The following is a 25,123-nucleotide window of genomic DNA, read 5'->3' as shown; positions in this document are numbered from 1 at the left end:
CTCAGATTTGAATATGAATAATGGTGATGAATATTACGGGATTTAAAATTTTGGAAATGGATATTCATATCTGACTTAAATATATATTAGGCTTGAATATAATGTGACTTTTTCACGTTTTTATATTTTAATAATATATTTTCATGGAGTACATACATACCATCCACAATAATTAGCATGAAATGATAAAAAAGTGAAAATTAATAAATTAATTTTAATTTTTCACCTGAAAATATTAAAATTGTTTATTTTTTTATAATAAATGTATTTGATCGAATACGAATATCAAAATACTGATCTCTTTAAATATAAGGTGAGATCCACTTATTCTAATATTTTAGTTTATAGGGCGCATTTCGAATTATATAAAGGTTATGAATAGTAATCATCTCAACAGAAAAGAGAATAATTTTTAGGAAAAAAAAACATTTAAATGTACTGAAAGTGGCAAGAGACTCACAATAAAAGGGAGAAAACTAGAGATGGGACCTGACATCAGTCAGTGTCATATACTAAATGAGGACAGTAACTTCAATTTTACAACACACACAATTTTTTACACCGACCTCTTGTGTCACTCTTTTTTTTTTTTTTTTTTTTTTTTTTGTGTCACTCTTTATATTGTTTCTGAAGACAAACATGCACCAATTCCACCTTAATTTTCATTATATGAAAACATTTATATACCAAGTTTTTTTTTCTAACTCATAACATACTTCATTTAATTAAATACTGGATGAAGAAAGTTGTTTCCCCCTTTCCACCAGTGGACTTAACCACGATGGGGTACAGTTATCTAAAACAGCATGATAAATAGAGTTTGAGTTACTGCACATTATTTCGGATAAAAGCACAACAACCAACACAAAGATTACTACAAAACATAATCTGTTAAACATAATTAAAGAATTTTGTGAAAGTAGTAAGAAATATTGATGGAGCAGGTTAAACTATAAAAGGATAAGCACACTGTTGAGATTATTCTCACGTGATTGTTTTGACAAATATAATGACACTTGCAAATAGTAGACAAATATCATTCCGCTTTTTAATCATTCTGCTTAATTAAGACGCATCAAAACTTTAATTTAATAGAAAATACTTATTAGGATATGGTGGTGAATTCTAGAAGTTCATTAATTTTCTAATCGCCGACAAAAAAGGGAAAACCCATTGATTGCCTAATCAGGATTCAGGGCAGAATCTTAAAAATGATAGTTCGGGCAGACGGGCAGGGAACTAAACTACAATCTTCTCCCTTTCTTTGTCGTCATCTCCTGTCTTTTTCTTATAAAGTTAGACCCTTTCTTTTTCCATGTCTATTTAATTTTCTATCATCTAAAAATGATTAATTTCAACTCTGATTTTAAACTACCGCTAATCAAGTTGATTATGCTTAGATAAATTAGCATACTAAATGAAGAGTGAGGACAGTGGCTTCAAATTCATTAAGAACCAATGAAAAGAAAGAAAGCCATTTCAACATTGCTGCTAAGAGCAAAAGGGAAACTCATCAACTAAATTAGTAGAATGCATCAAGATTCAAGATTATTAATGAAGCAAATACTTGAGATTCATCGGCTGTATCAAAAAAAACTAAAGCAATGTTCATGTTCATTCCGATCATCAGGCTTTATTTGCCAGCAAATTCACAAGGTCAGCTTTCTTCATCTTTGAAATCCCTTTAAGACCCCTTGATTTTGCTATGGCTCTAAGTTCTATCAACTTCAGTGCACTCAAATCCTCGTCTTTCGCAGTTTCTTCCTCGGCATTGATAGGCTCATCATCATCATCATCATCATCTGATAATTCATCTTCCTCTAGAAAAAATGACTCTGGTTTCAGCTTTGGCTCTGATTCGAAAAGGGTGAGTCTTGGTTCAGATTCTTCAGGTTCTTCAGATTCTTCAGGTCCAAAAAGGGTGAGTCTTGGTTCAGATTCTTCAGGTTCATACTCAGGCTCATATTCAGGTTCATCACGCGACTCTACTTGATCCTTTTTCTGAGTCCAAGTCACGCTGTAACTTGATGCCTCGTCAAACATGGCCTCACCAGAATAACTTGACGGAGATTTATGTCTCGGTACAGGCGAGTTGCGTCTGAAACTCGACGCTGGCCTGGTAAAGGGAGTTGCATTGCGATCTTTATTTCGCGAATCGAAATGATTGGAACTGTGATCTTGTCTTTCTGCAGCATCATCATCTTCCTGTAGCTGCTTCTCAGAAGTAAAATTGCTAACTTTCTTCTTGCTTTGTTCTCCTGAGTGCTTTCTCAGTAACTTAAGTAGAGAGTCTACTGTCTCGCTCTCTTTTCCCCCTTGTCCTTTAGAAGCTTCTTCAGTTTTCTTCTCTTCTTTCTTAGCAGCAGCTCGAGCTCGGAGCTGAGCTTGGACTTTCCTGAAAAGATCCACAATCTCTTTCTCTCTTGGTCCAGGCGATGAAGTAGCCTGGAATTTCGGGGAATTGGATAGAGAGAACATAGGACCGTTTTTGGAAGACAACATTTCAGAGTCTTCAAGACCACCACCACCGTCCAAACCGTCTCTATCTTCGTTTCGCCTGTTTCTGCCTCCTCGGAATCCATGCTTATTGTTTCTTGAGAAATCAGGATTATTTCTCCTATGGCCAGAAGAACTTGCTCGGCACACAAATGAAATTTTGTTAGGGGCTGATTTTAGATGTTTATTCTTGATGTGAAGTTTGTGAACCAGACAGGAAGAGCAAGGTAATATGGCAAGTGTTCTTCTAGACACAGCAGAGTTAGAGAAGCTCCTGCTATCTGAAACTCCATAACCTGGGTTTACAAAACCAATAACATATTAACTAAGGAGAGTTTATAATCCAATTTTGTTACCAGATAAAGAGATTTTGAATATTTTGATACAACTACGATCGAAATGAAGGCTTTAACATAACAGAAAAGGTACAAAAGTCTCTTCATTTCGTACTGAAAAGATGTGAAATCGAAAAGCTGAACCTTTACGTTAACAATTTACTATTTGGTACAATGTAGATTAGCAAATTAATGTAATGAACTAAAAGCAAAAACCAGTGCTTACATTGGTTCCAGCTTGTAACATAAATCAACACATTGATTCATAAGACAACCATGACACACAAGTAACCTGACTAAGTGCCTAAAACAGCAAATTATGCTTAAGATTAGACCCTTCATATTATAATACTTCGTATATACCACTAACTAACATAATCTTGGTGGCTAAAAATCCTAATGAAATTTGCAAAGTAGAAATTTGGTTCTGAATTTTAAGCAAAAGTAACACAATTCTTCATTTTATTTGGGTTGAATTTGATAAGAAATGCAATTTCGTTATCCATAGAGACGACGAGTAAAGGAAGTAACACCGTGCAAGAAAAAAAACGAATAAACCAACGTTTACAAATACCACCTTCACACAGTCATTTCATCGAACAAGTGGTGGACATAACGGTGGAAAAAGAACGGCGAGAAGAAAAAAAAAAGCTTATTTGAAACAGCGAACAAAAAGCTTATCCAAATAATCTTTAATACGAACAACGAGTTTTTTTTGTTTACTTTCGAAAACAAACATTTTTCTGCAAAACGTTTCTAGTTTCAATGAAAGAAGCATAAACTCACTGAGGAATTAGTATGGGTTCGACTAAACAAAATCTCCGAGGAAGAAGAAGAAGAAGAATAAAGATACTAATAACGCAATTTCAAAGGAAAGAGCGAGAGAGAGAATATGAAAATACCAGGAACGTAATCAGAAGTAAGCTGCAAAGTTCCAGAAAGCGCCATATACAGATTCAAAGAAACGAGAAAGAGATTTAGCTTCTTCTTCTTCTTCCTCTTGCATTGGCTTTTTCCCTCTTTTGTGCTATCTCAAAATCTCTCTCTTTAACTTTTTTCACAGCTCTTTGCGTAAGCCATTTAGTATCATGGGCCGACGTAAAAAAAATCATTCTGATAATTGCAGTGTAGTAAATGGGTTGTGAACTTAGTTTTTATTTTGGACCTTCAAATAAAAGAATATAGCCCAATTTAAAACAATTCAGAAATCAAGTCTTTTGTCCCACATCGGTAGTTCTTCTTATGTTGTGTTTGTATATATACATCACAATGACAACTTCTTATCGTCGAGCTAAGTAACGAGAGCTTGTGGCCCGAGTGGGGACAATAAGATGATGGGACACTGGTTCGGGTCCACGGGTCGGGTCTGGCTTTGGCAAGATTCTGAGCTGCCCAGTCCAAGCTGAGAGTAGTTCGTGTGGCTCGAGCGAAAGCTTGAGTCAGGCGGATTCTAAAGTCGGAGGGTAATGCGTGAGGCTGGTTTCACAGAGCAGCGACTACTTCCCGCTCTCAGCAGTGGACGGATCACGGCTCGGCGCCTCCCAGTTCCACTATGGCCTGCTGGTTCGTCCTCGGTTGGACCATCATTTTTTTGGTTTTCTTCTTTTTAAACGAAATTGGATTACTTGGTTTAACTGTACCAGATTTGAATCCACTTCTGATTCCAGTTAAACCAATATTTCATTTTCCATCATTCGATTTGACGGTTGAAGAAGTTTTTATCTTTTGGTCTTTATGCACACTGTTACTCTTTCTGTAAAAGAAAACGTCTTTTTATTCCCAATAATAACTTAAACAACGGAGAAATCAGTTTTAATCTACAAGGAAGAGAACGACAAGCTACACAGCCTGCTTAAAGAGCATGCACTTGCAGCGAATATATATTTCAGGCTACAAACAAAACTCAGATATATTCGGAAAGTAAATTTTGGATTTTTCATCATTGTATGATTTATTTGTTTTCTCATATCTCAATCAAATAACGGGATTTCGCTTTGACACAGACAACACAGAATAGTGTCTCTTTATTGTGCCTTGTGATTTTTAGCCATCTCGTCCACGTCCAATTCTACTGCCAGGATTGGAGAATCTTGTCCCATTGCGGTGTGACTGATTCAAATCAATTTTTAAGAGTATAAGCAACAAAAGAGAGAGCTCAAATTTCAATGTCTGATTAAGGGACAAGAAAAGTCTGTTATTACCTGTTTCGAACAGGACCATGATCGACGGCTGTTCTCAGACAATATATAGCTCTTCCAACAATGTCTGCTGTTGAAACTGGACCAAATGTTCGACTATCATATGCTTCCTGTTTAAACACACACAAGTGAGATAAAGTCTACATAACGAGACTATAGACTACACTTTGGTCTCGCTTTAGATCATCCCAAAAATTTCCAGAAAAGGAAGAAGAAAGTGTTGTATGTATGTACCTTAGCTTTGAGCTCCTGGTTTTCGGCTATTACCCAACACTGATCCTTTTCGAGAACAAAAGGCTCCTCTTTTTCATTACCCGATACCATTTCGAATCCTTCTACAGCTGCTAATCTTCGTACCAGATACTTATCTGAATTGTTCGGGTCCTTTAAGACTACAGCATCTCCAATGAATAGATACCTAAGCACAGAATTCCAATGACTAAGCATAGATCATGTAGAGAGAGAACAAAGATCTATAGTTCACACAAACACTTGTCTGTGTCAAACTAATTTAAAGCAAGTCCATATCATTGAGTCTGTGTCAAATTAAGTAGACAGATAAGAAGAATCCTTAATACAAGTGACACTGTGTCTATAGGTTATGAGATGAAACAGACTGTGTAACAGATACGAGAAGTGGAACACCAAAGATTAAAAATTTAAACCAACAAAAAAGGGTAAAGCTTATATGAACATACCTCGTATTAGCGATAGGTATCTTACGGATAAGAAGTGTGTTTTCGTGTGCTCCCATGGTTGGGGACATTTCTCGTCCTTTATCCGAGTGTAAGTAGGTTATTTTTCCATGGAATAGATTCTTGAAGATTATTTGAATGAGTTCTCGGTCACTCAGTTTTTCTCTCCTATGACTCTACAAACATTGAGTAAAACCACAAATCATAAGTCTCCACAAACAAAGTCAGCTAAAAATGGAAACCAAAGTTAGAATATGCAGCAGAAAACGACATGGGAAAAAACGAATTACGAAGGTTATTTTGAAAACTGGAGTCAAGGAATATAGTCTTTTTTTAAATATAATTCTGATATAATGACCATTCAAATCTTAACTCTGAAGTGTACTACATCAAACATATTGTCTTCAGAGTAAAGTGATCTGCTTCAGAACAAAGATGTGAACTTTGGAAACTGTGAGTTCGATCCATGTGAATATATTTCTATAGACGCATTCAAGAACCAAAGTTAGAATATGCAGCAGAAAACGACATGGGAGATAACGAAATACGAATGTTATGAAAATTGGAGTCAAGATAAATAGTCTTTTTTTTTTAATATAATTCTGATAGAATGACCATTCAAATCTTAACTCTGAAAAGTTATAATACTACTATACCACATCAAACATATTGTCTTCAGAGTAATAGTGATCTGCTTCTTAAAAAAAGATGTGAACTTTGGTAGTAACTGTGAGTTCGATCTATTTGAATATAGTTCTATAGAAGCATTCAAGAATCAAAACCTATCAACATAAAATTGCAACGAAATAGAGCAAATCCCAAAACAAAGTAATCCCTTTTGTAACATTTCAACATCAAAGTTGTACCTTTTCCATCAAAAAACAGATATTCCTGTCTTCAATTATGAACATATTGATTCAATTGCAGAAACTAAGAAATGCCAATTGGGAGGAACAAAGAAAAACAAAAGCAGAATTCTAAGAGCATTTTAATCGGTTCCTAAAACCAATTTCCCTCAATTACAAAAAGAAAATCGAAAGCTAAACACGCAGAGGAGCGAGTGAGAGAGAGAGGAACCTTGAGACTGAGGGTGAGGGAATACTCAAGCTTGTGAGCCATGTATCTGAACCAAGTCGAGATTGAGGCCATCACCGAAACTTAGTTTTCAAAAGTGAATGCTAAGATTTTTCAAATATGGCTTCTCCGCCGCGAATTTGCCGCCGCGTCAGCCTCGTCGCCGCCGTGGTCGATAGAACAACAACAACAACCCTATGAGGCTAATGAGTAATGATGACTTACCGTTTTCATAAGAAAACCATCTAATATGATGCGTGCGTTGAAACGAAATCGGAAGCCAAAATATTTTAGAAGAATAATTGCAAAATGACCCCCGTTTTATTATATATTTTAGGTGTTCTCGCTATGTTTTACTTAGGAGCATTACATCCCTCTTCCGAATTAATGAACCGGTTACAATCCCTCTTAACGAATTTCTGTATTCAATGCCCATAATTAAGAACCGAAGCCGGTTTTGTTTTAAAACCAAATTTCTTCTAGTCAACCTATCTGAACAAACTCTTTTTTGTACTATTGTATGTTTTTTTTTTTTGTCGTCACAGGATTTCATTAAAACAAACATCTGTTACATAGGCCATTTGATTACATAATTTTGCAAAATAGTTCTAGCCTTTTTGCTAAACTATCCGCATCGTTATTAAGATTGCGTTTGATCTGCTTGAAAGTAAAACCATTTTCCTGCGCTATTCTTCTAATATCTTGTAATGCCATTGCACAAGGAAGATGTCGAATGCATGTTGGATTTGCTGACTCTTGATAATTAATGAGAGGGCCATAAATAATGCCTGAGTCACCAACAAATTTAACATCTTTATAACCAAGTCGTCGCAGATCAAAAATAGCAATGCGAAGAGCTTCAGCCTCTGCATCGTGCGGCGAGAGAGTTGGAGGGATAGCTCCAGATCCTGTGAGAAGCTGTTTACCATTTTGATCATATAGGATCCATGCTATTCCGGTTGCTTGTGATCTTGAAATCCAGGATGCATCAGTAAAACAACATAATTGCACATTGTCTTGGAAAAGTTGTTGAGAATTTTCATACCTCGTACTTGAAATCATTGCTAACTCAACCTTTGTAGCTTCCATTGCATCCTGCCATAGTTTAAAATCAAGCAACGCCTTGTTAATTATATCAGGTATGAGCCATCTTCGAGCATTGAAAATAAGCTCATTCCGATTTTTCCAGATTCTCCACCCCATCATATGAAATAGCATCATTGCAGCAGGATCATGAGCATTTAAATCCTTAAAGGTATTATAGTTTTCATAAATGTCATGAGAATTCAAATGCCCAGAGGTAGGAGAATTCAATGGTGTGAGATCCCAAACCTCTCTGCTAACACGACATTGGAACAGAAGATGATTGACTGTTTCCTCTTTTTCTCCACACATCTGACATGTACTATCGGCAAGAATCTTTTTTTGTGTAAGTTGCTTTGCCACAGGGAGAGCGTGATGAAAAGACCTCCACCAGAAATTCTTTACTTTCGGAGGAACATTCTGCTTCCAAAGGAATCGGTACAAATGTGTAGGTATATTAGATGACTGCCCTCGAGTATTTCTTAGGAGATTGTAGCCCGACTTGACTGAATATCCTCCATGAGATGTATGTATTCAGCTGATATCATCCATTGCTCTAGATAGAAACGGCTTAATTAATTTAATCAACGGGATATCAGATGGCTCACATAGTTTTGCTAACTTCAGTTTATTCCATCGATTAGTTCCTTGAACAAGAAGGTACTATTGTATGTTTAATATTTCCCTTATTGATAAACCTTTTTTATTGTCAGATATACATTTAACCATCTTCTTTTGTTTTTGATCGAAACTATATATATTGTGTCATTAAGAAGATATATCCGTAAGTCTGTCATAATATACTTATACTTAAAAAGGAAAAATCCTAGTAAGTAACGATAAAAACAAGAAAATGAATTAAACTTTGCAGACGAAGCAAATCAGATAAGTAGAAGAATAAAGGAAAAAACTGATGAAAACTAAACCTATGATTTACGAAATATTCAAAAGATAAAAAAATGGAAATATATTGTTGAAAACAAAAAACAGCAAAAGGAAAAATAAGGAAATTCAGATTAGACACGGTCATTAGGAATATCAATAGACGCTAGGAATTATCCAAATATACAAATCTCTAATAGGAAAAGGAATTAGCTCTCGACCGACACCTCAGGCTCTATTATATAAACATCGAAGTGCCCTCTCAACTTCTCACAAATCAAACTCAATACTTTCATCAACCTCTTCCAAAGTTTTTGTTTTCTTTTGCTGCTTTTATTATTTCTCTCGTTCCAGAAAAAGAAGAACCAAAACATCAACGATGGCTTTGATCAAGTGCAAATCCTTCTTGGCTTCTCTGTTGGTTCTTGTGGCACTTTTGGGAGTTGCCGTGGGAGGAACCGTTCACAAAGTCGGTGACTCGAACGGATGGACCATGATGGGCGTGGACTACGAAGCTTGGGCCTCTTCAAGAACTTTTAAAGTCGGAGACTCTTTAGTCTTCGAATACAACAACGAGTACCACGACGTCACTCAAGTCACTCCCAACAATTTCGAGCTCTGTGAACCGTCTAACCCGTTAACCACATACCAAACCGGTTCTGACACGGTTAAACTAACCAAACCGGGAGTTCAAAACTTTATATGCGGAGTTCCTGGTCACTGCGACGCAGGTCAAAAACTTCAAATCCACGTCTTACCAGCCTCGTTGGGTCCCGTTGCAGCTCCCGTTCCTAGACCGGTCCGATCACCAAGTTCTTCTTCGTCTCCTTCAGCCTCGTTGGTTCCCGTTGCAGCTCCGGTTACTAGACCGGTCCAATCACCAAGTTCCTCTTCGTCTCCTTCGCGGGCCAATGCTCCACAGTATCAACATCAGATTGCTCCATCACCTCTTCAAAGCGGTGCCTCGAAGTTAGTTTCTTGGATCGGCTTCAGCTTGTTGGCTTTGATTTTGGCTTTCTAATTTCTTCTTTAGTTATTGAGGTCTTGCTTCTTTCTTTTTTTTTTCTTCTTTTGTTAGCGGGTGACGATTTTTATTGTTGAACAATGAACACCGGATGTTTTCTTGCGTTACTCTATAAATTAGGTTGTGTTTCTTTACAATTCTATTTGGTTAATTGGCTTATACGTTAATGCGATCAGTTTTTGAATTTATTGAAAACAGACGTAAATTTCTTTTCAGAATGGATTAGTGATAGTATAAAGGTATTGATCTTTATAAAGAAAAGAAGACTAAACAAACATTCTCATATCACACAAAGAAGGAACATAACAGATTTATAAAAAAATTAATGTAAAGCTTTACTAGTGAAAGAATCATTAAATTCAATTTTTTGGTTTTATCATCTTTAGTATATGAAGCATATTTCTGTTTATGTAATAATTTTGTATTTTCGTTTTGTAATCTATGAATGATGATTAGCCAAATTGTTTTTTTGAAGAACAATTTGATATATACAATATTTAATGCTAACGTATGGTGTGTAGGTTTATTGTTCTTTTGAAAAAAATTGAATTTATATTACCAACTTTGGAACGAGGTTAATTAGAGTTAGTTACAAAAGCGTTTAAAGAACGGAATTTCATTCGCTAAAAAAAAGTTAAAAAAACCAAGGATGGAACTATGAGCAACAAGTAGCTGAGCTAGTGATGAGCAAACCATATATAAGAGTCTGCCACAATCTTAATTTACGATATCATGTTTGTTGGTTATTGATGATATTGTTTTTAACTGTACTTGCAAATTAAATGTTATTATGTGTAGTTTTGTTAGAATAGCTATTTGAACTTAGTTGTATGTGTATTCCTCATTAACTAATTTCATATTCATAGAATTACTTAAAATCCATTTATTTTCCACAGATTTCAGGGGTTCAATATTAGTAGGTAGGTAAGGTTTTTAAAAAAGGGAAATTGTATAATTTCAATAGGGAGATTGTTGACAAAAGAAAGAAAAAGGGAAATTTAAATAGGGAAATTGTAAACGATCATGGTTTACATCTCTTTCATACAGAAAAAAGGAAAGAAAGTACCAAAAAGCTGAACATCACTACGAATTATCCAAATCTCCAAAAGGAAAAAAGAGTACTTCTTATCGAACCCTCGGTTCTATATAAACACTCTTAGGGGCTCATTAATTAATTTCTCACCAAACATACTCAATACTCTTACATAATCTCTCTCAAACCAGTTTCTCTCTATTCCAAGAAACAAGAACGACCAAACATCAATCATGGCTTTGAACAAAAGCAAATCCTTCTTCTTCACTTTTTTGCTGATTCTTGTGGCACTCTTTGGAGTTACCGTTGGAGGAACCGTTCACAAAGTTGGCGACTCAAAAGGATGGACCATGATGGACGTCGATTACAAGGCTTGGGCTTCGTCAAGAACTTTTAAAGTCGGAGACTCTTTGGTCTTCAAATACAACAACGAGTACCACGACGTCACTCAAGTCACTCCCCATGATTTCGAGTTGTGCGATCCGTCTAAACCGCTAACGAGATACCAAACCGGTTCTGACACGGTCACTCTAACCAAACCGGGATTCCACCACTTTATATGCGGTGTTCCTGGTCACTGCGACATAGGACAAAAGATTGACATCCTCGTCTTACCGGCTTCGTTGGGTTCAGTGGCTGCTCCAGTTCCTGGACCGGTCCAATCACCAAGCTCCTTATCGGCTCATCATCAGATGGCTCCATCGCCTCTCCAAAGCGGTGCCACAAAGTCAGCTTCTTGGATCGGCTTTAGCTTATTGGCTTTAATCTTCGCATATTGTTATTAAGAATTAAAATTTAGCTTTCTACTTTTTTTTTTTGGGCTACTCTAACTAATTAGGTTTCGCTTGCTAGTATAATTCTTTTTTTTGTTTAGATTACTTCGTTAATGTATTTTTTATTTAATGAAGAACATAAATGAAATTCTTTTATCCTCAAAATATTTGTTTCACCAAAATATCACAAGTGACAAAATATGTTATTAATATTTATTTTTGTGAAGAAAACGTTGAATTAGAAACATTAACAAAGTCCTGACAGAAGCCCTAGGATAGTTTGTTTCCAAAAGGAATGGTCATTGAAATAATCTAACAAAACTAAAATTAATTCTATATTTCATAAAAAAATTATGACACGTTGTAACAAAAATTGAACCCAATATTTTTTAGAATAATAAATTCAGAATGATCCCATTCAGTATTATACAATTTCGTTAATTAGTCCCTACGAATGAGTAAAACCGAGAACGTATTGAGATTTTTGAGTAATAATCTGGATATTTTTTTATGTAGCTATCTTACATCGAATGATTAGTATCCAAGATATATATATAAAAAATTGGACACACAAGAAATCTAACGAAACTCACAATTATGCTTGACATGTATATCATGTATGTGTTATACCTATTTCCTATAATAAATATGAAACGTTTGTGATTGCATATGAATCCAACCGTGGAAAGGAATCAACATAAATCCCACTTGCGTGCCACGTGTTGAGATTACAAAAAGCAGATGTTTCACTATTTTCTTTATAAAATAATGAATGGGTCCATAAATAATCGGGAAAAATAATTGTCAACGCAATCTCTGGGCCCCGAAAAAGACGAAACCGGGTGGGTATTTTTAACCCGAACCCGGAGTTTCCTGTAAAAGAGAAAGAGAGAGAGCCTGCTTTAAAAGTTTTCTTTTGCCATTGCTTGCTTCATCGCTACAACTTACTCTATCTCTCTAATCTTTCACGAAAACCCACAACAACAAAAAATAATCTCAATCGAGTGAGAAACCAGAATTCGTTTTGATCCCCTTGTACGTTGCTTTGAGGTTAATGATCCGTCTCTCTCTCTTCTCTCTTTATCTTATCCTAAAGGTTATTCTTTTGTTTATTTTTATTTTTTTCAATTCCTGATTGATTGCAAAAGAGGTTTTTCCGGGTTTTAGGGTTTTTCTTCTCTTCTTCTTCTATCTGATCACGTTTTTCTTCCCTCGTCGCGAATTTTCTCCTTTTCCACGTTTTAGGTTGCGAAGTTCACAAAGTAAGCTTCTCTCGCCGAGAAAATTGGTTGATTTTCGTAACTATTTTTAATGTTTTTTTTTCCAGATTTTTGTAGCAAGCTTGAATTTTTAAAATCCCTCAATTTCAACTTCGCTTACATGTTAATTTCTTTTGTTCGTTTGTTGATTGAAGACTTAGTTGATTTTTAGAAGCAACGAGCTGTTAGTTTAATGATCTGGACTCTCTGGAGCTTTTGTCACATGATCCTTGATTTCTCCATGTTCAATTTGGTGTTGAAAACTTGAAACTTTCTATTTCTGGGTTTTCAAATTTTTGTTAATTATAAACCTAGAGCAATAGAAACATGTGATACAGAGAGATAGCTTGTTGCTGCAGTAAAAAAGATCATACTACATAGGATACAGGGTATGTTTATATTATCTCCTAAGGAACTTGTTTAGGTTGGAAGAAAACTTCTAAAAGGCTCCTAGGATTTGGGGGAAAATCGATCATTAGTGGATACGCCTATGCAAGGGTTAGCTTAGAAGTTGCATTAGCCATGTTAGCTTGGATAATCTCTTTGATATAATGGCCAAAGCAATTGTCTTTTTTTTTTTCTCTTATATGGACATCAACTTAAGTTGACATGTAGCTCTTTCTTCTCTTTTGCAATCCTGTTTTCTCTGATTAAAGAACCGATGTTGTGTGTACGATACTGTATATGCTTTTAATATCTCTGAATTTTCTTTTCGTTGGAACTCTTTTTCCGTGACAGGAACCACACAAGAACGTTCTTGGATTGAGAGAAATAAATGGCTTTTAAAGGTATAACATGGGTTGGGAATGTGTACCAGAAGTTTGAAGCAATGTGCTTGGAGGTTGAAGAAATCATCGTGCAGGTAATTTGCTTTGTTGTGATTGTTTACCACGATGATTTTAGTTTGTTTGACTCTTGGTTTGCTTCTTTATGGTCTTTAGGACACAGCAAAATACGTGGAGAACCAAGTTCAGACAGTTGGAAACTCTATGAAGAAATTCTGTTCGGATGTGGTTGGAGATTTTCTTCCCGATGAATCTGTAGGTTCGGAAAAACCGTTACCGGTTTCTATGTTACATGAATACGCTCCTGTTTGTTCCTTTAAAAAGAAAAGAGAGAGCTTGAACCGAAAAACCAGAGATGTGAAGCAAGAACAAGAGGTATCTGAGGGGAAGAAGGATGGATGTGAAATGAAATTCCGTGGTCTTGATGCAGATGATTACGATATCTGTACTTCTCCAAGGCAGTATAGTTATGGAGGTCCATATAGAAGAACAAGACTAGGTCGCAAACAAATCTATAAAAATGAGGAGGTTTTTCAAGTCACCAGGCCTTCTTATATACAGAAAGACTCAAGTAGCTTATCCATGGTTCATAGATCTCGTGTCAACAATGATGTTGGAGCTGTAAAGTCAAGTGATTCTCCTCCAGTTGAAGTAGAAAGACTCATCTCTAAAGAGGAATGTCAGAAAGACGATAGAACCGAAAATCAACACGGTCTTACAGTGGTTAATTCTGTTAGAAGTCAAGACTCAGAGACTAGAACCAAGAAGGAGCATGGTCTTACGATGGTTGATTCTGTTCGAAGTCAAGACTCAGAGACTAGAACCAAAAATGAGCACGGTCTTACTATGGTTAATTCTGTTAGAAGTGAAGATTCAGAGATTGGAATCGAGAATGAGCACGGTCTTACTGTGGTTAATTCTGGTAGATGTCAAGATTCAGAGATTCAAACATCTGTTTCCACTAGCTCACCTGCAGGATCTGATGGTAAAGTTTCTGCTTTTTGTTTCTCTTTTCCTTCTCTATCGTCTCTTTTGAACTATGGAATCTGAAAATAGGTCTTTGTACAATCATACACAACACATAGGTTGTGTATCATTTAGGAACTTAGTGATCATGTGATCCCTTATCATTGTTTGTTGCTTGCATTGAGAATGGAATGCAAAAGGATGAAAATTGCTCAAGCTTTGAATCACTTAAATCTTGGTTATGGTTTCTTCTTTTCAGATTGCAGAAAGGAAACCAATGAGAATTCGATGGAAACAAGTTCGAGTTCTGTCTCAGAGCAGAAATCAGAGATTCTTCAAGAGCTTAGTGAGGGAAGATCACTTGAAGAAAGCTGCATCATTGTGGATAGAGACGAACTCCATTGTGTTTTTCCTGACAGGAAGGAGAATGACAAACACAAACCTTACAAGGTTCATGTCTCTTCCTTTTCTCTCTTTTCTTTGTTTCACGTTTGCATTTGATCATCACGCGGAAAGTAACAATTGCCTTATAAATAAACTGTTTATACAGAAGATCAGAGACGCTATATCCTCAAGAATGAAGCAAAACAGAGAGAAAGAATACAAACGGCTTGCACGTCAATGGTACGCAGAAGATGTCGAAAATGGCAGAGAATGCAGCGAAAATCCGAAACCGGTAGAGGAAAACCGATCATCAGAAGAATCTGAATGGGAGCTTCTGTAAAATGTTAATGGCACTAGTTACACATAATATAAGCAAAAGTAAGCACTGGCTTTGTAATTAAAGAATGTATAAGCAAAACATAAGAAGCAGCTTAAAAGGCTTCCTCTGGCTCCGATAATAAATAAGGCCCTTGTGTTAATTTATCAAACTCTTTTATGATTTCAAGTACATTATAAACTGTTTGCACTTGTGAAGACTTGTGGCAAAAAAAGTCTTTCCCATGGTGGTTGTGTAATAATTGTTTTCTCGTTTCGTCTATTTCACATTTCCAATTTGTTCCATAAGAAGGACCACTCCACTTCATTTTCCTTATCTCTTCAAAAAGGAAACTCTAGTCATTTTCGCAGATAATTTTCGAAGAATTCAGTATCCGGCAAACCCCTATAAAAGTATCTTCGGCCTCGACTTATTATTGTGCAAATTTTTTTTTCTTAGTTTCTTGTTTTTTATATGTTGGCAAGAGACAAAAACAATACTTTTAATCTTTTTTTAAAAACGAATAACTCGGCGGTTGAAGTAATTATGAATTTGTTGATGAATGAATACTTGCTACTGGGATTTTGTTTTCGAATAAATGAATAATCACAGCTTGTTAATGAAGGTATGTATAATCATTAACAATTTGAATTAGAAGATGAGCCCAATGAGTGTGGAATTGATGCTTACAGAAGTAGTTATATTTGTTTCCATATTAATTTGTATAAGTAATTAAAATTGAAACAGTTAGATTCAATGAATTACCTAAATCAGAGTCATCAGATAAAAGCATTGTTAGGTGTAGGGTTAATAAGGTTACTTGTAAGAAAATGAAAATAAAAATTTGATCAAGTTTTGGGAGTAAGTGGTGGTCGAGTTGGCAAAAGCAAGCCACCCTAAAACCCATCATAACATGTGCAAATTGAAACTATATATATACATCATCCTTGTCTTTTCATTGTCTTACAACATGCGTTTTAACCAATGGCTGCGCAGATCAAATATATACCGTTAAAAAAAAAGATTAAAATAGGTTTATGAAAATGAGAGAGATATGATTGATGTAAAATAAACGAATCTCGAAGTATGAAACTAATATTCCTTCAATAACCGATAGGTCTGATACGTGAATCTTGTAGTGACATTAATGTTTTCGACTTATTTTATACTAGCTGGATATCTTATAGGAGTTGAAATTTTTAGTGTTTTACTTTGATTTACTTCAAATGTATCCTTTTTAGTCTATTATGAAATAACCTTGATTATAAAAGAAGCTATCGTCTGATAATAATGAAATTTTGATCTGATTAAAATATAGTTTTATTCGGTTTGTCAGGTTTCATTTCTGTAAGAAACCCACTTTTTATTCAGTGTAATATTAAAAATATTGTGCGGGAATATTATAAAAATTAATATTAAATTATTTTCTGGTTAATTATTAAATCTTGATTTGGATATGTAGAACTAACTGGCTAGCAAAAAAAGTATGGTTCAATTTCAATGAATCTATTTCGGTTCAATTTAATTTTAAACTACCTTTATCAGCTCTTAAAGTATATCGTTTTTTTTACCAATCTCTTAAAGTATATCTTAAGCCTAAAGATTGTCACAACTGAAATAAATATGTATATGTGTACCCAGAATGAAACAAGAAAGGTAAACAAGAAAACTCACTGTAGATAGATATAAAATACTTGTTATCTATAAAAAGCTTGCGGCTTGAAGAATAAGCTGATCATTCTTTCTTGGCGACCCAAAAAGAAAATGGGACTCTGCTTCCAACCCATCTTAGCCTCTCTGTTTCTCATACTCTTCTCTTCATTTTCTAAAATATTAGCACAATCTCAAGAACATTTCTTGGGACAAAACAACAAAACTTTGTTGAGTGAAGAGAGATCATGCAATTGGTTTAGAGGCAAATGGGTCTATGATTCCTCATATCCTCTCTATAGTCCTTTTTCTTGTCCCTTCATCGACTCCGAATTCAATTGCCAGAAAGCTGGTCGACCTGACACTAACTATCAACACTTCAGATGGCAACCTTTCTCATGTTCTCTTCCACGGTACTTAACTACTAAACTTTTTAACTAGTTATAAGAAAAACTAAGGTTTCGAGTGTTTCAAACGCTTGTTTTTTGTGTTTGCGTTTCATATATAAAAACATATTTCATTATTGTTATAAAGACAAACGTTTATTGTTGTTTTAACTACTTTCATAATCAACAAATGGGTTTAGTTTAAGACGGTATAGATTATAAGTTCATTTGGAACCATGTCAACTAATATATGTATAGTAAAAATCAAGATTTCGAACAAAACTAATATATGTCTTGTATTTGTCTAAACAAAACGTAATTGAAGTTTATAAGAGAAAATTTTCTCATATGAGAAATTAACAAATACATTAGTAAATGAAATGAATTTACAGATTCGATGGGGCGAATTTTATGAGGAGAATGAGAGGGAAGAAGATAATGATGGTTGGTGACTCACTGAGTCTTAACATGTTCGAATCGTTGGCATGTTTGCTCCACGCCTCTCTCCCTAATGCTAAGTACTCTCTACGTCGAAGCCAACCTCTCACTTCCCTCACTTTCCAGGTTTTCTTTTTGTTCATTTTTGTTTTCTCTTATTTTCTCTGTTTTTTTTTGTTTTCTCTTTTAATAACTTCACTTAAAAGTAAGCGTTTCATAGAACTACTTTTGATTCGTTGATATTTTTGGTCATTCTTTCTTGATTTTACAAAAGATTCTAGCTTTATCAAGTGAACGCCGAAGAACAGAAGAAAGTAGAACCTACTTAAATTATTAATTTGTAGAAAAGAATTTGTTGATTTGTACAGTCATCGCCAAGTGTCCTGCCTTTATAGAGCTTAATGATTTATCTTCAATCTAGTCAGAAATTAGCGCAAATAACACATTTTCTAAGTTAATTAATGATAATAATTACATATTGAATCATTTGTTTAAAATTTCACATTAACTAAAGTCAATGATAGAAAGGGTCTTATGAGTTTTGACGTCTCCTAGAGTAAATTTATTTTAGAAAATGAGATTGCTAGATAAACGGCAAGGAGAATAAATTTAAGATGAACTATTTGGATTGAAGTAAACATCATTTACCAATGAATCTAATAGGTATTAACCATATAAAACTTGACTCCAATCTAGGACTTTTAAATAGTAATGTTGTATCCATTTTCAATTCTTTTCGATTGGCTCTCTTTTGGTTTTAGGCATTTAATATTACATAAAAAAAATTCCTGCAAAGTGCCAGCATGCATGATAATGCTATGTCAAACGAAGATCAGATACGTAGCTATGTTAGTTTCCTTTGAGTTTGGGGTTCGATAGATGAAACACTTGTCATATAATGACATTTGGAAAAGAAAAAAGGATACCCTATATAATATATGAGATTTGACTGCGAAATATTCCACATTGATGTTGAAAAAGAGTTCCTACAACGTCACCATCTAATTTTTCTTTTGAAAATAATTCTCTTTTTAAATTTAGTTTGCTTAAGATAATCCTACTAAATACTTTCGCAATGTGTGAGGATATTAAACTTGTGGTCAAGACAAAGGTAATGAGAATTACTATATGGATCATTCTGACATAAGTCGTACGTAGTTATTAATTGAGCTTTCTAAGAGACTTCTCAATAGAACCAATCATAAACGACAGATTGGATCATCAATTAAGACACCATGTACAAAATGATTTTGATAACCACTTAGGTCAATGTCTCCTTCTTCATTGTCGTTTTCTAATCACCACACTGTATAATAGTAAATTAATAAGTGGGCCGTCACGAATTTTATTAATTATTTTACTTAATATTAAATGTTTTTGGGGATCTCTTCCGTATTTTGACATCTCCACAGTGACGAAACAGTGACAAGTCTGTCTTCGTTAAGGGAGGCTGACTTCAATCTCTAGGTTCTTCTTTAGGACCTTGGCTTACGTGTCTTTCTCTCTTTTGGCTTAAGAAAATTCATTCGACGGCATGATAAGAGTATATTTTAAAAATTAAAAGTAGTATTTCCGTTTTACATCATTTCACTATCTTTGAAGATTAATTTTACATCATACACACGAATATTAAGTTCTTTTCCTACGAATGTCTCACTCTAATTATTTGAAATGTTACCGGAAGTCCTGGTAGTATGAATTGTTTGGATAACAGTTATGTGCCAGATGTAAATTTTAGCTACACAAACACAATTTGACATAATGAATTCTTGTTCCAAACGTGTAAAGAAAATAAATATCCAAATATTCATTTAAAAAAGGATTAAAATCAATTTATTTCATTTGATGTATGAATGTATCTATCTTGTTTATTTTTTATATGCTAGTTAATTGATTGATTATATGCCATTGTATTGTCAATAATAATAATTATATATCTAGAAATATATAATGTAATCCAGATGTAATATTGGCAGGATTATGGAGTGACAATACTTCTGTACAGAACACAGTTTCTAGTAGACGTGGTTCAAGAAAAGGCAGGAAGAGTGCTTGTGCTCGACTCCATCAAACAAGCCAACGCATGGCTTGGCATGGACGTTCTGATCTTCAACTCGTGGCACTGGTGGACTCACACCGCCGGAATCCAGCCGTATGATCACATTAATGAATAAACCTCCTCTTAATTTCTTTCTCTTTTGACAATTTTCTTTTTGTATATGTTTTTGATAATGGTTGGTAGGTGGGATTATATGAGAGAAGGAAACAAGTTGTACAAAGACATGAACAGGCTTGTGGCTTATTACAAAGGACTAAACACATGGGCTCGTTGGATCAACCACAACATTGACCCTTCACGCACTCAAGTCTTCTTTCAAGGTGTTTCTCCTGTCCACTTTGAGTAAGTTTTCTTTTATTCTCTCCCCCTCTCACTTCATCTAAAATAATGGAAGCTCACATCAGAAAATTTAATCTAAACATTAACTGTCTTGAAATATACATTTACATTTTGTATGGTAAGCCGATGAATTTTGACATTTACATTTTCAAAACATTAACTGTGTCTTGAAATAGCGGAAGAGAATGGAACGAGCCATTGAAGTCATGCAAGGGCCAAACTCAGCCGTTCATGGGACAAAGATATCCAGGAGGATTGCCCTTAGGTTGGGTCGTGGTTAACAAAGTGTTGAGCCGAATCAAGAAACCGGTCCGTCTTCTTGATCTCACTATTCTCTCGGAGTATCGCAAGGACGCTCATCCAAGTCTCTACAATGGTATCACAAAGGCTCTAGATTGTAGCCATTGGTGTCTCCCTGGCCTACCTGACACTTGGAATCTACTTCTCTACGCATCTCTTACTTCATAGTTCTCGTTTTACATATTTTGATTGTTCTACCATTTTATGAATAATTTGTGGGATTCTTGTGATTGTGATTGTGATTGAGAGTTTCAATGTAATTAATTTCTCCATATATTTGTTACATTATTTTCATTTCTTCTCCAACCCATTATAACGTGCGTTCACTTTAAAGTCATTTAACAGAAGGCAAAACTTATGTGAACGGCATGTATTAAGGACCAATACTTCACGCATTATCCAAACATTTGAAAACTCCAACAAATTTGACGAGGCCACAAAGTGGAGGAGGAAGAGGTTTGGATCAAAAGAAAAGTGAAAATGGTGGGAGACATCGCTAAGAGATGGAAGGAATTGAGCGGAAATAGCAAATGGAAAGACTTGCTTGATCCTCTTGACTTGGACCTACGTCGTTACATCCTACACTACGGCGACATGGCTGAAGTCGGTTACGTTGCCTTTAACAGTGACCGCCGATCAAAATATGTAGGAGATAGCTGCTACACCAAGGAAGAGCTCTTTGCTCGAACCGGCTACCTTAAAGCCAACCCTTTCAGGTAAACAACGTATCCACTTACTTGCATTATACGGTTTCGGTTTTACAGATTATGAAATGGTATCATCATCCAGGTACGAGGTGACTAAGTACATATATGGAACGTCGTCGATAAGGTTACCGGAATGTTTCATAATCAACTCATTGTCAAGAGAGGCATGGAACAAAGAGTCTAACTGGTTAGGTTACATAGCGGTGGCTACAGACCAAGGCAAAGAACTGTTAGGGAGGAGAGACATTGTTGTAGCTTGGCGAGGGACCATTCAGCTGTACGAGTGGGCTAATGATTTTGATTTCCCACTCGAACCAGCTATCTCGGTTTTTCCTAAAACTGACCCTAATGACCCGAGTGATCCCCCTCGCATTGCCAATGGTTGGCTTTCTCTTTACACAACCGCTGATCCACGGTCGCGTTTCGACAAGACCAGTGCACAAGAACAGGTCTCTCAAAAAACCCTTGTTCCCTTAACTAACTTCATATCTGACTTAAGGCTTGACGGGTTCTGCCCAAACTCATCACTAGCTTAGGCTCGAGCCATTACATTCCGAAACTAAAAAAAGAGCCAACCACAAGGGTCACTGCAGAGTTTTGGCCGGACATAACATTCCTATATGTAACATGATTCGGTTTATTACTTCTCGTTCCATTGGTTTGGCTCTGTTTTGGGTTTCAGGTTCAAGGAGAGCTCAAAAGGTTATTAGAGTTATACAAAGATGAAGAAGTTACCATCACCTTAACAGGCCATAGCTTGGGAGCAGTTCTCTCGATTCTATCAGCCACAGACTTTCTCCATAACGAATGGCCTAAGACCACAACAAGTCTTCAAGACAGGCTTTCTTGCGTTACAGTTTTCGCTTTCGGGAGTCCACGAATCGGCGATCTCAACTTCAAAAGACTCGTCGAGTCTTTGAAAAAACTCAACATCTTAAGAATATCAAACGTACCGGATCTCATCCCGCGTTATCCGGTATTCAGGTTCGCAGATATCGGCGAGGAGCTTCAGATCAACACGTTGAAATCAGAGTACCTGAAACGGTCTCTGAACATAAAGCATTTTCATAACCTGGAGGCTTACCTGCACGGAGTGGCAGGGACACAGCAAAATCAAGGGGAGTTTAAGCTGGAGATAAACCGGGATATAGCGCTGGTCAATAAGGGTTTAGATGCTCTTGAAGATAAGTACTTAGTGCCTGATCATTGGTGGGTTCTTGAGAACAAAGGGATGGTTCAAAGAGATGACGGGACATGGATGCTTAATGGAGATAGGGAAAAGGAAGGTGAAGAAGTTGAAGAAGACGAATACGAATTACCATGAATATAGCAACAATACATGTAAGAATCTGGCAAACCCTTTTGAAGCAGTAAAAGAAGAAGAAAAATGTTGTTATTTATGCACACAAGAACAATAAAATCAGAGGCAGCAAAGCTCAGTTTTTTTATTCACCAGTACATGAAAATCAAATCCAATAACAAGATAAAATCTGTAACAATAGAAAGTGGATTATTTATTTACATGGAAGAAGAAGAAGAACAAATCTAGAAGAAGATCAACAAGGTATAGTGGATGTGAACCATTCCATAACATGAATTGGGGCTTTGATCAACCCTAAAGCCATCTCCACCAGTATAGTCACGCATAAGCAACAAGGACATATGCATGATAACAACAATCTGCCAGAAAAAAAAAAAAACAAATTCGCCAGAATCAGAAGCTAAGTGACGAATTTGATGATCCCAAATTTCTAATTAATCGACTCAACGGAAACCAAATTTCGAATTTCAAAATTGTAAAATCTAAGATTAGCACCAAGATGTGAAATCAGTGAGATAAGAGATTCCGAAACACGAAATCTCGGTAATTAACAGCATTGTTACTTAAAGGATCAAGGACGAAATTAGTAATAGGAGGAGAAATCGAAAGTAGGAGAAGAGGAAATATATCGGGGGAGGAGAGAACTGACCCGACGATCCAGATGACGACGCCGACGATGGAGAGAAGGAGAGAGAGGAAGGCGAAAGGGAGGCCTAAGAGGAAACCGAGAGGACGGCAGTCATCGTCGCAGCACATGGTGGCTCTCCGGCGAGTTTTTCGGCTTAGTATTATTCTACAGTCGTAATGAGTCGTCTTCTGAAATTTCTGGTATTTGAGAGCGACGCGGTGGTTGCTGCAACTAACGCGTACCTTTTTCTCTCTTTTAATTAATTTCCATGATAAAATAGTCATAAATATAATTTAATCAATTATTTCTTTGTAAGAATTTGACCATCCGAAAATAGTAGATACAGTAAAACCTCTATAAATTAATAATGTCAGAACCATAATATTTTATTAATTTATCGTGATATTAATTTATCTATAAATTAATAATTATTAATTTATAGAGAAAATTTACTTTCTATTTATAATTTTTAAAAACGTTTTTGGAATAGTGTTATATTTTAAAATTATAACAAATTTTATAATATAAATTATGATTAACAATCATAACTATTGCAATAAAATAGTTTTTAATATCATATTGGATTGTCCATGTAAAAATATACATGTTCATAAGTTTAAAATTTATAAAAAAACTATGATTACTATTCGTATTATTGATGATAACGTTGAAGATAACACTACAATACATACAAAAACTTTTATATGTAAGAAAATCAATTATCATATCAAAAATCATCATAAATTTTGAATATATATAGTAAAACACTAATAAGAACAACTTATATAATAATTATAAAGATAAGATCCAATGAGATTTCAACCTTAAGTCAAAGCAAAGACATTAGTCATATTTTAGAATATTATATTTACATATATTTGCATAATTTTATATAACTATTAATGTTTTGTTTTGTTGGGACCATATATTAATATAGGAGTTTCAAAAAAATTATTATCTTATTATCTTATCGAATTTGATAGAATTTTACATTGCCCCAATTTAGAACCAGCAAAATTTATTAATTTATAGTGATTATTAATTTATCGAGTATTAATTTATCGAGGTTCTACCGTAGTAAAATTCGACATCCTATTTTCGATATATTACATACTAAATTTTCATTTTTGACAGCTATTACATGATTTATTTTTTAATACAAACAAGATTTGTTCTGTACCTGAAGGTTTTTAATATTTACTATAAAAAAATCAAAGTCAAAACACTAAAAGAAACATAAGTAGTCTTTATTGATTTAGTGCATTCCCAGAAGTAAAAATATAGCATATAAGTAAAAAATATAATATTACTTTGGTAACGACTATGTTTAGTCTATCTTAAGCATCCATAATATCTCAGGATTTTATAAAAAAGAAAAAAAAAACTTTCAAACGAAAAATTTACAAAATTACATTCAACATTGTCTTAAAAGAGCATATCAACCTGGTTATTTTCCTATCCTCACGAAACGTCTTCCTTTTTCAGTGATTTAAGCATTAGGTAATGCCGTAATGATATGTGTGTTCAGGTCAAACCCGTAGAATAGTCGTTGTGCATAATCAACATATACGACAAGTGTATTTTTTGTTTTTTTTTGGATTTTAAAACAGTGTCCTTTTAAATATATATTATAATCGATCTAAAAATAATATCCTTTTCATAAAAAAAATTAATGATCTTTTTCTCTTATCGATGCAGCGCATATTAAGGATTTGGGCCTTTAACGACGAACACGTCTGTTGGGCCTTACGTGTTCGTCTTGTTTAGATATAATCATATAGGTTTTCTTTATTTAAAAGGATAATTATAAATACTTGTAAATTAGGATGAAGAGATACGATTTAGATCTCCTTAGTGTTGTATAAATAGGATGTTCTACAGCTTTGTAAATGACAACTTTTGATATTGAACAAACTTTGAGCTTTCATAGCTAAACGAGCTTTTGTAGCACGGGGAAGAGTATTCCCAACCCTTATCGATTTAAACAAAGAT

At 35.0% G+C, this 25,123-nt stretch overlaps 8 protein-coding genes across 9 annotated transcripts; 5 read left to right on the top strand and 3 right to left on the bottom strand.

Annotated features, from left to right (window-relative positions):
• Positions 1 to 1,538: 1,538 nt before the first annotated feature.
• On the bottom strand, positions 1,539 to 3,880 carry LOC18027137 (rho-N domain-containing protein 1, chloroplastic). Its single transcript, XM_006410180.2, has 2 exons — positions 3,734 to 3,880; positions 1,539 to 2,792 (listed from the first exon to the last, which is right to left on the bottom strand). Exons 1-2 carry the CDS (start codon positions 3,777 to 3,779, stop codon positions 1,627 to 1,629), a joined length of 1,212 nt encoding a protein of 403 aa, XP_006410243.1. The 5' UTR covers positions 3,780 to 3,880; the 3' UTR covers positions 1,539 to 1,626.
• Positions 3,881 to 4,589: 709 nt separating this feature from the next.
• Positions 4,590 to 7,057, bottom strand: LOC18027136 (mitochondrial inner membrane protease subunit 2). The gene is made up of 5 exons (XM_006410179.2): positions 6,802 to 7,057; positions 5,728 to 5,900; positions 5,264 to 5,447; positions 5,033 to 5,139; positions 4,590 to 4,940 (listed from the first exon to the last, which is right to left on the bottom strand). Exons 1-5 carry the CDS (start codon positions 6,871 to 6,873, stop codon positions 4,856 to 4,858), a joined length of 621 nt encoding a protein of 206 aa, XP_006410242.1. The 5' UTR covers positions 6,874 to 7,057; the 3' UTR covers positions 4,590 to 4,855.
• Positions 7,058 to 9,058: 2,001 nt separating this feature from the next.
• Positions 9,059 to 9,784, top strand: LOC18027135 (blue copper protein). Its single transcript, XM_006410178.2, has one exon. The coding sequence runs from the start codon at positions 9,143 to 9,145 to the stop codon at positions 9,782 to 9,784; it is 642 nt and encodes a 213-aa protein (XP_006410241.1). The 5' UTR covers positions 9,059 to 9,142.
• A 1,217-nt stretch (positions 9,785 to 11,001) lies between these two features.
• LOC18027134 (mavicyanin) lies at positions 11,002 to 11,605 on the top strand. Its single transcript, XM_006410177.2, has one exon. The coding sequence runs from the start codon at positions 11,054 to 11,056 to the stop codon at positions 11,603 to 11,605; it is 552 nt and encodes a 183-aa protein (XP_006410240.1). The 5' UTR covers positions 11,002 to 11,053.
• A 901-nt stretch (positions 11,606 to 12,506) lies between these two features.
• On the top strand, positions 12,507 to 15,470 carry LOC18027133. Of its 2 annotated transcripts, none has more exons than XM_006410176.2 (5): positions 12,507 to 12,643; positions 13,591 to 13,714; positions 13,794 to 14,622; positions 14,863 to 15,053; positions 15,154 to 15,470. In XM_006410176.2, exons 2-5 carry the CDS (start codon positions 13,628 to 13,630, stop codon positions 15,325 to 15,327), a joined length of 1,281 nt encoding a protein of 426 aa, XP_006410239.1. In that variant the 5' UTR covers positions 12,507 to 12,643; positions 13,591 to 13,627; the 3' UTR covers positions 15,328 to 15,470. The 2 variants fall into 2 exon arrangements, with proteins under 2 accessions (XP_006410239.1, XP_024016799.1); XM_024161031.1 differs by having other exon boundaries at positions 12,531 to 12,628.
• A 1,553-nt stretch (positions 15,471 to 17,023) lies between these two features.
• On the top strand, positions 17,024 to 20,772 carry LOC18027132 (protein trichome birefringence-like 40). The gene is made up of 5 exons (XM_006410174.2): positions 17,024 to 17,366; positions 17,732 to 17,903; positions 19,754 to 19,929; positions 20,020 to 20,178; positions 20,352 to 20,772. The coding sequence occupies exons 1-5, from the start codon at positions 17,068 to 17,070 to the stop codon at positions 20,641 to 20,643; spliced, it is 1,098 nt and encodes a 365-aa protein (XP_006410237.1). The 5' UTR covers positions 17,024 to 17,067; the 3' UTR covers positions 20,644 to 20,772.
• A 183-nt stretch (positions 20,773 to 20,955) lies between these two features.
• LOC18027131 (phospholipase A1-IIbeta) lies at positions 20,956 to 22,540 on the top strand. The gene is made up of 3 exons (XM_006410173.2): positions 20,956 to 21,191; positions 21,265 to 21,631; positions 21,865 to 22,540. Exons 1-3 carry the CDS (start codon positions 20,956 to 20,958, stop codon positions 22,504 to 22,506), a joined length of 1,245 nt encoding a protein of 414 aa, XP_006410236.1. The 3' UTR covers positions 22,507 to 22,540.
• Positions 22,541 to 22,597: 57 nt separating this feature from the next.
• Positions 22,598 to 23,365, bottom strand: LOC18027130. The gene is made up of 2 exons (XM_024148156.1): positions 23,153 to 23,365; positions 22,598 to 22,862 (listed from the first exon to the last, which is right to left on the bottom strand). The coding sequence occupies exons 1-2, from the start codon at positions 23,257 to 23,259 to the stop codon at positions 22,739 to 22,741; spliced, it is 231 nt and encodes a 76-aa protein (XP_024003924.1). The 5' UTR covers positions 23,260 to 23,365; the 3' UTR covers positions 22,598 to 22,738.
• Between the last annotated feature and the right edge of the window lie 1,758 nt (positions 23,366 to 25,123).

This window comes from Eutrema salsugineum, unplaced genomic scaffold, assembly GCF_000478725.1.
Source record: "Eutrema salsugineum unplaced genomic scaffold, Eutsalg1_0 scaffold_10, whole genome shotgun sequence".
NCBI lineage: Eukaryota > Viridiplantae > Streptophyta > Magnoliopsida > Brassicales > Brassicaceae > Eutrema > Eutrema salsugineum.
This window is presented reverse-complemented; position numbering and strand designations above follow the sequence as displayed.